Genomic DNA, 12,466 nt, shown 5'->3' with positions numbered 1-12,466 from the left:
GATCTTACTTGTACATATTTTTTATTTTATTTCTGATGTGTCTCTAGTCACAGTGGAGCTCCACTGTGAAACCAACAACAAAGCGCACCACACCAACGAGATCTCCGTGGACCAGCTGATTGTGAGGCGAGGTCAGTCCTTCACTCTGACACTCAAACTGACGCAGGCTTTTCAAACTGATAAGGACCAGCTCATCATCACGACAACCACAGGTTAGTCCTTCATTGAAATATTTAATCAGATTTTTTTGTGTGGGTTCTCTCCGACATGCTCGTTAGGTTAACTGGTGACTCTAAATTGCCCGTTGGTGTGATTGTTAGGACAGCTAACAAGACAGGAAATGTCTGGAGGAGAGAGTGGGGGATGACATGCAGCAAAGGGCAGAGGTCAGATTCAAACCCACAGCTGCTGCAGCGAGGACTATAGCCTCTGTACTTGAGGCGTGCGACACTACCTGTGCTCCGTAACTTGCTCTCTTTTTTCCAAAAACTAGATGTTGGTCCGGGGTGCATGTCATTAGACAGAAATGAATAAAGTCTGCAAGTTAGATAGATGCATATGGAGTACGTAGTAACTTAAAATATCAAGGGTTAATATTTGGGGTAGCTTAATCAAGATGGGATTAGGATGACCGTTTATAGGATATCGTTTCGCTCAGTGGTAGCATTTCTTGACAGGCAGCACATCTCGTCTTCTCCAAATATGGTCAATCGTGGCTCCAATAATCAAGATGGTGACGGCCATATTGACACACCTGTGGCTTCAAAACAGTAGTCCAAAGACCAGAGGGTGATGTCAAGATGGCTGCATCCATTTCTTATACAGTCTTTAAGGTGTAATTATATTGCAATTTCCAATAAAATCCTCATTTCTAAACAAGTGTAAAGGAAAATATGTTCATCGTAGCAGGATTGTTCCGTTATGTTCCAGCAAAGGATGAATAAATTTGATGGACGTCCATCTCTGTCCTCAGGAGATTATCCCAGTGAGGAGCGGGGGACGACTTGCCTCCTCTCTATCCCAGACGGCGTGAAGCGTTCACCAAAAGCAATAGCGGTGTGGAAGATTGAGCTTGATAAGAAATCCTCCCCGAGGACGGGTGTCCTGGTCCTGACCGTCACCCCCCCAGCTGACGCCCCTGTAGGAAAGTACAAGATGGTTGGGACTTATAAAGGAGAGGAAATGCTGCTGGCATCGCTGACGATGCTCTTCAATCCTTGGTGTCGCGGTATGTCCGTCTAAACCTTATCTACCTGATAAAATATCATATGCCTAGCTCTCTGTTTTGTCCCATCGTCCTACCTGTCCTCTTTAAGTGTGTGTGTGAGCAAGGGCGATTTTAGGTTTCTAACTTCACAGCTGCTCAGCTCTTAAAGAGATTGTGACATGCTGTTCTGTTTGAGTGTTTTATACGTCTGCTAAAACACTCATTTGCCTGTCTGTCTGTCTGTCTGTCTGCCTGTCTGCCTGCCTGTCTGCCTACCTGTCTGCCTGTCTGCCTGCCTGCCTGCCTGCTTGCCTGCCTGTCTGTCTGTCTGCCTGTCTGTCTGCCTGTCTGTCTGCCTGCCTGTCTGTCTGTCTGTCTGCCTGCCTGTCTGCTGGTCTGTCTGTCTGTCTGTCTGTCTGCCTGCCTGTCTGTCTGTCTGTCTGCCTGCCTGTCTGCTGGTCTGTCTGTCTGTCTGTCTGTCTGCCTGCCTGTCTGTCTGTCTGTCTGCCTGCCTGTCTGTCTGCCTGGCCTCTGAACATCTGTCTGTCCATCTTTCTCTCTCTCTCTCTCTCTCTCTCTCTGATCTCATCTCTGTAGAGGACTGGGTGTTTCTGGATGATGAAAAGCAGAGACAGGAGTACGTGATGAATGAAAATGGAATAATATTCCGCGGAAGCAATGACTACATTATGACTTATCTCTGGGACTATGGACAGGTACTCTCCCTCTCTCTGTCTCTCTCTCTTACACACACACACACACACACACACACACACACACACACACACACACACACACACACACACACACACACACACACACACACACACACACACACACACACACACCTACCACCGACCTGCTTGGATTAACTTAAATTCTGTCTCCTCTTCAGTTCGAGGCGAACATGGTGGACATTTGTATGAATTTGTTGGACCTCAACCACAAACACGAGGACGACCCCGCTGATGACGTTTCAGCTCGCTGTAACCCCATCTACGTTGGCCGCGTGATCAGCGCCATGGTAGGACACACTCTGTTTCTATAGCTCCAAATGTTGATGTTTGAAAATGTTAAAGTTAAGCCACTTTGTTTATAGTAAAAGCTGGATTTTCCACTCGGGTGTTCGTTTCAATTAAGCGCGCTTAGAAAGCTAACACAGCAAATTAAGATTGTGATCGATGTCAACATTATACCTGCTTCACAGTAAGAATATTAAGTACATATTTTACACATTATTCGTCCAACTTTTCTTCTCTACTGAAGAAGTACTGATATTTTCTGGCTTTTTAAGTTTTATTCTTTTCTACAAATTGAAAATAAGGACTGATATGATTATCATTCTGCAATAAAACACACACACACACTTCTGTTCAGACTTCTTTGTCCATTTTTTTTCTTGCAGATCAACAGTGAGGATGACTACGGTGTTTTGGAGGGAAATTGGGGGAGTTCTTATGAGGGCGGACATTCACCCAGTCACTGGACCGGTAGCAGTGCCATCCTTACAAGGTGGCTCGAAAACCAGTTTCAACCAGTCAAATATGGGCAGTGCTGGGTGTTTGCCGGAGTGATGTGTACAGGTAACATCAGGCTTCTCACACCTGGAATAACATCTGTAGAGATCAATCAATGTATCTGTATATCGCCAAGTCGCAGCAAATGTTATCTCAGCACACTCTAAGAAAAAAGCAGTCGACCGAACACTTGGCAACAACAGCAGCAGAACTGATTCATCGTGTTTTCACACAAAACCCCTAAAGGCTTAATATGGATTTTTCACAATTGAATGTAATAGAACTCGGAAAACTCGGAAAGCATCACAAACAGTGGGACTCGGGTGTTACACCCATTGTAGACAGTCATGACTCAGAGAGTTATTTTCAGAGGATATACTTGATTTCTATCTTCACTTTGTTTACATCGCCAGGAAGGCCGACCGGCTCATCCCCTCGCGTATATAAGTTGTTTAATTGAGGGACTAGAGAAAAGAAGAATAACATACTGTACTCACTGCTTAATTGAATGTCATGTAAGCGTTTCTAGATCACGGTCATTGCGTGTAAATTTACATGCAGTGTGAAGCTACGAGCAAACTAAAGCGCGCTAGCATTAGCATGCTAACACAACAATGCAGCACGAGTTGTTTTGGTTTCATGCTGGAGCTCAAAGGCGACATCTAGTGGATCAAAAAGTTGCATATTCTTCCATTAATGAGCATTATGTAATGTGCCTTATGAATGGGGGACTTTACAACTCAGGCAGTTTTCATCTTTTTCTGTCTCAAAGTTTTTCCAAAAGTGAGACTTGAAGTGAACCAAAATGAAAAAGAAGAGTAAAACTGGTGCCACATTTCTCTGCCAACCCTAGCTTTAATTGTTGCCTATCAGAGCTGCAGAATGTTGGAAAACACTTTTATGACTTTATGTGAAAATATCTCAAGTCCTTCTATCTGGTTCTCAGTGATGCGGTTTTTCGGAATCCCCTGCCGCGTGGTCACCAACTTCTCTTCAGCTCACGACAACAACGCCAATCTCATCATCGATAGATACCATTCTGAAGATGGACTGTTGGAAAACAAAACCAAGGACAGTATTTGGTGAGAACACACACACAGATGTTAACATTATACACCATGTTTTATCCAATGCACTCTGCAATTCTCTCTCCTGTGAAAAATGGACATACATTTTTAGTACAATAGTTGTCCTGGATAAATCCCAACAAAATAGGCCTACAAACACTAGCGTATGAAACTTTTCAAGATGTGTTGTATCATGGGCAGCTGTGGCTCAGTCACTAGAGTTGGTCGTCTCTCAACCAGAAGGTCAGGGGTTGGATCCCCAGCTCTGATGAGTCCTTATAGGCAAGATACTTAACCCCAAGTTGCTTCCACTGCTTCGTCAGACTGTGTGTTAATGTGTATGAATGGGATTAGTTTCTTCTGATGGTCACTTTACTCAGCAGCCTCTACCATCAGTGTGTGAATGTGTAGGTGTGACCTGCGGTGAAAAAGCGCTTTGAGTAGTCAGCAGACTAGAAAATAAATATACTCAAGTGCATTTATCATTGTATCATAAGTTCTTTGGTGCCTTCCCAAGGGCGTCCAGGAGCCCAGGTTTGAAGTCAATGCTCCAAAAGAAGCATGAAAAGAGTTAATTTGATTCATTTTTGATTATAGTTTATACTCATTACTGAAACTTATAGTCATGCAAGGAATACATTCATTGTGTGAGCTTGCTTTGTCCAACGAATAATCAGCTCAGTGGTGCCAGGTCTCAGTTTGGAATGAAGATTTGTTGACACCACACCTTCATCAAACAAAACTAAATATACCTGAGCAGTCTGCCAGATCCAGACAGGGGTTAAATCGTATCAGTTTTTGTAGGTTGGATCTTCTTGTTGGTGTGTCAGTACTTGCTAACCAAACTCATCAAAACAGAAATACCACTCATGTTTGGTAAGGGGCCAAACTAAGAGGTTTGGATGTTAAGTTTCAGTTGGATTTGTGTGGCCTTCAGCTTTTTTTCTTCCAATAAAGAGTCACAGTGTTTTCTGATGTGGTGAAGAGTTTTATTGATGTGCTGAAAGTTATTTTTGAGACTGAATGAAACATGTAGGTAGCTGATAGAGAGGTGCCTCAAGGATTGCAAAATTTTCAATGTCCAGTTGGGGGAGAGTCCCCCCAATAGAATAGAAGAATAAAGTCAATGTAGGACAACCAAAGGCTTATGATTTTAAAATGCTCAACACTGCAATTATGGTCCAATTTAGAATACGAACATCCAAAAAGTTGAGTACTGTGTGCTGGACAAAAAACATACTCAAAGACACAGGAAGATAAATGCATGTGTGTCTGATGCGTGCTCCTCTCCCAAATCTCCCTCTTGTCAAAATGTGGTCCAAAAGAAACAAACATGTCATCAGGAAAACTGTCAAAATCCACTTCAAAGCCATCCTCCATATTGGTAATTAAACTTGCATCATGGGAAATTGTGGCACTTAATCACGCCAGTCTGTTAAAACCTACCCAGAGAGTTGATGTCGCAAATAATAACCTCAGTTTGGCAGTGTGTTGTTTCCAAACCAAGATCTGGATGGGAACAGTGCTTTACAGTGTCAGTGTCAGAAGGATTACACAGTATCGTAGGGTAATCTATGTGTCCAGAGTTGTTTAGTCTTTTAAACTGTTGCACAGTCTGAATGTGGTGTTGTGTTACAGGAACTTCCATGTGTGGCTGGAGGGGTGGATGAGGCGGCCAGATATATCAAACGACGGTAAATACGACGGCTGGCAGGTTCTGGATCCGACACCGCAGGAGCTGAGCCAGGGTACGGACTCTGTTATGAATCTCCATAAACCTTTTCCTCCCCACTCTTATGTACTAATTTATTTTCATTATTTTACATTCTGGCCTTTTTTTTTATTTTAGATTCAGTGAAAATAAATGATTCCAATGACATAATAAAAGGGATTTTTAGAAGAATTGAAAATACAACTTCACACCTCCTGGAAGTCTTTGTTGATGAATATTGTTTCTATTCATATAATAACCTCATTACTTATATATAACCTGATTACAATCCACTGATGGATTAATGATAGCAATGGGGTAATGACTTTGAGGTGGAGTCAAAAAAACAATTGCTCACCGAGGTGGAATAATCCATGACAGAATTTAAGTCTCTCTCTCTCTCTCTCTCTCTCTCGCTCTCTCTCTCTCTCTCTCTCTCCTGTAGGTGTTTACTGCTGCGGTCCTTCCCCAAAGGAAGCCATCCTGAAAGGACACACAGGCATCAAATACGATACTCCGTTTGTCTTTGCTGAGGTCAACTCTGACGCTGTCGATTGGCTGGTCAGTGAGCAGAGCTTGAACCTAACACCATTCAAATAACATTGAGCAATACTACAGCCTTTACAGGACAGATATAGAGCAATAAAAAAAGACAACTGTTTAAAAGAGAAGCACATAAGAAGGTCAGACAGTCAAAATCATTCATGATCAAATAGTCCACTGCTGGATTTGTTAAATGAATTTTTGTCTTCCTCGTTTCTATTGTCTGTGTTTGTATGTCCTATCAGGTCAGACGTAACGGTTCACTGGAGAAAATAGAGTGTGTCACTGACTTAGTGGGTCAAAATATCTCAACAAAAGCTGTGGATAGTAATGCAAGGGTCGACATCACCAAAACCTATAAACCTGAGGAGGGTGGGTTCATGAGAAAAGCGCATCACACAAGCTCAAGCTGGATGTTGGGTCCAAAACAATGATTAAATTACTTCCCTTACAGGAACAAGAAAAGAAAGGGTCGTCTTCAGAAGAGCCATCATCAATCACTTCAAGCACCTTAATAAGATTAGAGAGGAGAAGAAGAGGGAGAAGGAGCGGATGGAGACGAGGGAGACAGAGACGGAGACGGAGACGGAGACGGAGACGGAGACGGAGACGGAGACGAGCGAGACAGAGAATGTGTCCACAGCAGAGACAGACAGGGAAACAACTGAAGTCATCCTCCCACCGCCAAAAATGTCCATACGATTTGAAGAGGTACGTCATAAAAAACGACATTCCCCAGTGTTTCCATTTAGAGCTACTGACGTGGATTATGCTAATCAACCAAATCAAAGAATAGAGGATACCAGCGTGATAGTAATGAATGTTAGTTCATTAGCTTAATGCTAACACATACAGGAAAATGTAATTATCTGGCTAACAGCAATAGCATTCGTACTTACAACCATATGTTTCTTAAACCCTGTGGAGACAAACTGAAAATAAATGCTGGCTTATAAAGAGTCAGTGAAGAAGAGTTGTGTAGTTACTGGCTCTTTATAGGTCTCAGTTCATGGGATGAATCTCTCTGCAAACATATCAAACTGCACCAACATCCAAAAAGTTGAGTACTGTGTGCTGGACAAAAAATATACCCAAAGACACAGGAAGATGAATGCATGCATGTCTGATGAAAGGCGAGGGCCAGAAACCTTACAATGTTAAATGGAGCAGCTTCTGGTGTGCAGACTTAGTCTTTCTCTGTCTCTGGTCCTCTGCTGCCAACTCCTGGGTGGTGGTGTGTGATGTGTTCAGGGTCGCATATACCCTGCTCCCCTCCAAGCTCCTATCTTATGTATTGAAGAGGTGCAAATGTGAAACTTATAAAGAGAGTCAAAGGAGGCCCGGCATCCTGGAGCCTGGCGCCCGGAACCATGTCACCAGTCAGTAACTTTATTGCAAATTTTACATTTAACTCAATAACAACATCATATTGACTTTGCCCTTTTGGTATGAGCGGTGGTGTAACTAATTCATGGTTATAACGCACACCCTAACATGGAATGCATTTTTGGTAGTGATGGTAGATATTTGGCACCAACAGCGATGCTTTCTCATGGTCTGCACTTATTTTATTACAAACAGGTTAAGACTGATTTGTTCCAATAAATGTGGTTCTATAATCCAATAATTACAAGATGAAACCTTTTCAACCTTCATAGGAAGTGTCATGATGGCTTGTATGTTGGGAAAACAAAATGATTTGACATTAACAAATGCCTCTTTAAAAGGTCACGAGCTCAGAGCATTGTAAGAAAAACCTGAACCTCAAGGGTGGTTGAATTCATTTTTTGAGAGTGTAAATCTAACTTTATTTAAAGTTTGGAGCTATAACCAGCTGCAATGCCATGATTTGCTAAATGCTGGTAAATGTTGGGACCCAGGAGTAAAACCCTGACAAGGCAGGTGAACACTGGTCATGCAAGATCATTCATAAAACAACCTCCCAAACTGGGGAGGATGAGCCGTTGTGAAGTTGTGAGAAATTGGCAGCTTGCAGGAAACACAGGTAAACTGATAAGCTGCTTCTAATTGGGTCAGATGCTCTGCAGCTGTGCCAGCAGGGCAGGGCGCCTCAGACCACACCTCCAGTATCTGCTCCAAGGAAAACAAAAAACACAACACAAGGTCACAAAGCAAAACTGTGCACTGATAACAAGGACAAAAAATAAACACTAAAGTACAAACGATGAAACGCGATCCATTCTTAGTGAATCAGGTTGGACAAAAAAAGAGGAACAAGGAATACACACACATAATCACAAAATCAACACACCAACAGAGAAAATAAGTTGATATGTATTCTCACACTAACAGTGTTTACTCATGGTGCCGGTTCTAAGAAAAAGATCGGATTGGCTGAGTAGTGTGACATATGTAGAGGCAAAAAAAGCTGCGCCATTTAACTAGACTACCGTTAAAGCAGCAAAGGCTGCACTGTTAAAATAGAAGTGCACATCAAATAAGTCTGGGTCTGGGCAGCGCGGCATCTTGGTCCGGATTCGTACCGGGGTATGCCATTTGTTGACCTTTGGTGTAATTCATGAAATGGTATGGTATCGCTGGTTAGGGTGAGATAAGAAAATGTAGATCTTAAATCGTCCCAATTTTCTACGAACTGTATGACACTATGCATTTGAAATTTCTCTCACAAACTTTGGTTTATAAGGAAATGTTCCTTACAGTTCTGGGTCATAATGAATGGGCGTTGTGGGATATGTGACTCAAATAAAACCTTCTTTGCCTCAAATTTCTCTTTGTTTTAGGTGTCAAAGCCGATTAACGGTAAGGATGTGTGCCAGAAATTGGTGCTGAGCAGTGAAAGTACTGCTGACAGGCCGCTGATCATCAACATCGCCGTTCAAGCCATGAACTACACCGGACACCTAGCTGGAAACATTCAGGATGAGGAGTGGGAAAAGACACTGCTGCCAGGAAAAGGTGAATCTTCTTTTGCGGACAGGCCAGAGATTTTGATGAGAAAGGAAGAAAGTGAAAGACTGGGATCTTAAATCGTTAACAAAAGCCAGTAAAGTACAGCATATACTGTATGTTTTTTCTGTGGATTTTGGTCTGACGTCTTACATTATTTTCTCTCTTGTAGCTCTGACAATGCCGATCGTGGTCCCGTTCTCAGTCTACTCTAAGCCCATGTTAGAGTGTGACATCATGAAGATCTCAGTCCTGGTTAAAGACAAAGAGAAGCCAGACCACCCATACCTGGGAGAGGTCGACGTTGTGCTGCTTGACCCACCGATCTCCGTCACTGTTAGTAGAAAACATTTTTCTTTCTCTATCATCACCTGCCATCGACCTTTGTCCAGCTGTCTGTCACATCATTTACCAGCTGTGATAATAACCTGATCAGTCTAATATTAACGTTATTGTAATGATGATGTAATTGGGATAGAATAGATGCAAGGTTGATATTAAAAGTTGCATATCTTAGATTCACTTTTGATTTAATGATGTCGACTGTAGGTACCACAAGCAGGCCTGATAACTGAAAGTTCTACCTCCCATAGTACATTTAGAGACTGTAGGTACTCTTTTCTGGGAGCATCATGGTCTGGAGGGGTAATATGGCACTATTAGCTCTTTAACATACGATGGTGCCTGCCCATTCAGAGCTTTGTATGTTTGAAAAAGGACTCAGTTCCAGATTTTCTGTAGTCTTACTAGAGCAGCCTGATAAAAGAGAAATACAATAATCCAACCTGGTGGTAAAAAAAGGCGATGGACTAGTTATAATTAAATAAAGATGACCAATTACCAACAGAAGCGTCCATAACAATTCCTGTATATAATCAGATTTCAGGATTGATGTTTTGATAACAATGTCAGTTTTGCCTGAAAGCTACAAGCTGTCCTCATTGGTGATTTTTTGAGTCTACTGTGGGTTGTTGTGCAAGGAAAGTGTGCTCATTCTTGTTAGAGCTGCTGCAGGCTTTTTTCACACAAACAAGAATTAAAGAAGCATTTAACCTGCCAGAAAAGTCATGCCCTTTAGCTTAAAGTAAAAAAAAACAAATGCAGTATGTTGTGAAACAAACTGAAACTTACACTATGACCTTCTAAAGCGAACCGGTTGACGACGCCTATAAAAATGCCATTGTTTACATTCAGGTCGAAGTTTAGAGATGGATGAGTCTATAAAACCCAAGACAACTTTACTGAGTTTAATTGAACAATCAACTACATTTTTTTGTGTTTCAGATTTTTGGTAACGTCAAACTGAACACTCTTGCAAGCGCAGAAATCACTTTCATGAACCCTGTGAACGAGACGCTGAAGAACTGCACTTTCACCATCTCTGGAACCGGCCTCTGGAAAGGAGAGACGGAAGTCAAGTGAGTTTATCGGCATGCACTGATGTGCAACATAGCATTTGGAAAACATGAAAGCCATACAAGGTTTGAGGCTGACGATACTAAAAATGTAAATATTAACAATTGATTCATCTGTAGGCCAGTTCCTGGAGGCTTTTTAATTCAACATATAATAAAAAATGGTTATCTCGCATGGAGCAACCAAGCACACACTCTTTGGATTTTCACTTAAGCGAATTGACTGAAGAAGGAATCACAAAAATAGATTTTCTTTGCGCCCTTTCACCTCGATCGTTTTGGATTCAGGAAGTCAGGGAAGCTAAACGCTGCCGCTCTAGTGTAAAATTTTACATCTAGCACAGATTGTTAGCTTGATTTGTACCTGCACATGACACCCTCAGTTAGACATCTCCTGTTTTCTCTATTTTATTTCAGATTTAGAGACCTTAAACCAAGCAGACAGGTACGTCTCAAGTTCTACATCGTCCCTTACAAGTCTGGAGAGAGGACCCTGACTGCTGACTTCGACTGCTCACTCTTCAGAGACATCAAAGGCCTGTGCACCGTCACCGTCAAACCCTAAATCCTCGGGCTGACTCGGAAACAAGACAACTCATTTATTCAACTAATTTTTGGGGTTCAATATGTTTGGTCTAGTACATTTTTGTCTTTTGGGCACACAAATTAATGAGGTGTTCTCGGATAAGAGAGCATCACACCATCCTCCTTGAACCTGACTTGTCCAGTGGTTCAGTCCAAGTAATGAGTTCTCAGGGATTTTCTAAAGAGAGGTGTGAACGACCTCAGAAAAAAATAAATGAAGATACATTTTCCTTTTGTAAATTAAAGATCAGGGGAAAGAAATAATTGTCCAGTATAATCTTGAATGAATTAATGAAACTTTTAATACCCCTATAGGAGAATTTGACTCGCACTGAGAAGCATAAATACACAATAAAGGCAACAAAAGATGTTGAGGGGGGGCAGTAGCTCAGTCTTGAGCAAGGCACCAAACCCCCATTAGCTCTGGTGCGATCCCTGTGTGGCAGCCTCACTCTGACATCTCTCCACTAATGCATGTCCACAAGTCCTGTTTGTACATGTGTCTATTTTGGGCCTACATGTGTGAGAAGCATCTCTCAATAACAGAAAATCAGAATATCCCTCAGGGATAAATAAAGTATGTCAAATTAAATTGAATTAAATACAGGACAGCACACAAAAACAAAACCATGAAAAAGATTCACATGATTACATATAAGAGATTTCAACTTCAACAACTTCAGTAAAATGCAGAGTGCAGAGTTCATCCTGTACGATCAGAGATTATTAAGCAGCTGAGTGCTGAGTGGTACACAGATGTGACTCCTCTGTTAGTCCTCATCCTGGGCATTCTGTACCTGCGTCCTGAAGTCAAGAGTTCATACTCAGACCAAAAGGGGGTACAGAGAGTCCGCTGTTGGCTAAACTCAGGGTGTACCAGTCTGTCAGGTTAGCAATGCTGCAGTGATCTTGCTGCCTAATAGACTGAAACACTTATAAAGCAAAAACTAACAACCAAACACAGAGCCCTCTTGTGTGTGTGCCACATCTTCTGGGTTTATATTGAAAGCAGCAAAGATAACGCCTGAATGTTACAAAATAGTTGGATTTTAAGTGTTTATTTACATAAAAAGTAAAGTACAGACATTATAATTCACTCCCTGAAAATTGTTCCTAACTGACTCAGGAAAACTCTGTCATTAAAGCCTGTTTACACTGCTAATAAAACAATAAATAATAATAATAAGACACAGCAGTATTGCAGCCTGCAAGATACAGTATGCATGGCGGCAGTATAGAGGACTCTTCAGGTACCAACTCCTGTCAGAAAGTCATGTCTGTAGGTGAAGATTACCTAACACAGACCATGTCGACAATGTTTCTATATTTAGAAGTCCTCAGTCCTGCTGAGCCGGTGTAAACGTGAGCCCTTGTGGCTAAAAAAAAAAAAGGAATAACAGGCCTAACAGCTTGCAGGCTTGACTTTGGTAATTTGCATGTTTTTGTTGAACTTGTTGAACCGTGTGCACGAATAAAATGTTTGTGAAAAATCC

General features: G+C 41.8%; 1 protein-coding gene across 1 annotated transcript in view; it reads left to right on the top strand.

Moving 5' to 3' along the window:
- LOC109998374 (protein-glutamine gamma-glutamyltransferase 5-like) overlaps positions 1 to 12,466 on the top strand; it is a 16,146-nt gene extending 3,680 nt beyond the window's left edge. Inside the window, exons 2-15 of the mRNA XM_065955239.1 lie at positions 48 to 212; positions 974 to 1,228; positions 1,805 to 1,923; positions 2,103 to 2,231; positions 2,613 to 2,790; positions 3,671 to 3,806; positions 5,430 to 5,539; positions 5,948 to 6,063; positions 6,291 to 6,417; positions 6,500 to 6,756; positions 8,808 to 8,982; positions 9,146 to 9,309; positions 10,258 to 10,391; positions 10,806 to 12,466. Of these exons, the coding sequence (XP_065811311.1) occupies positions 48 to 212; positions 974 to 1,228; positions 1,805 to 1,923; positions 2,103 to 2,231; positions 2,613 to 2,790; positions 3,671 to 3,806; positions 5,430 to 5,539; positions 5,948 to 6,063; positions 6,291 to 6,417; positions 6,500 to 6,756; positions 8,808 to 8,982; positions 9,146 to 9,309; positions 10,258 to 10,391; positions 10,806 to 10,953 (2,213 nt within the window). The 3' untranslated portion in view covers positions 10,954 to 12,466. The remainder of the gene's footprint in view (positions 1 to 47; positions 213 to 973; positions 1,229 to 1,804; positions 1,924 to 2,102; positions 2,232 to 2,612; positions 2,791 to 3,670; positions 3,807 to 5,429; positions 5,540 to 5,947; positions 6,064 to 6,290; positions 6,418 to 6,499; positions 6,757 to 8,807; positions 8,983 to 9,145; positions 9,310 to 10,257; positions 10,392 to 10,805) is intronic.

This window comes from Labrus bergylta, chromosome 5, assembly GCF_963930695.1.
Source record: "Labrus bergylta chromosome 5, fLabBer1.1, whole genome shotgun sequence".
Taxonomy (NCBI): Eukaryota; Metazoa; Chordata; class Actinopteri; order Labriformes; family Labridae; genus Labrus; species Labrus bergylta.
Note: the sequence above shows the minus strand (reverse complement) of the source record. Positions and strands in the feature narration are given on the sequence as shown.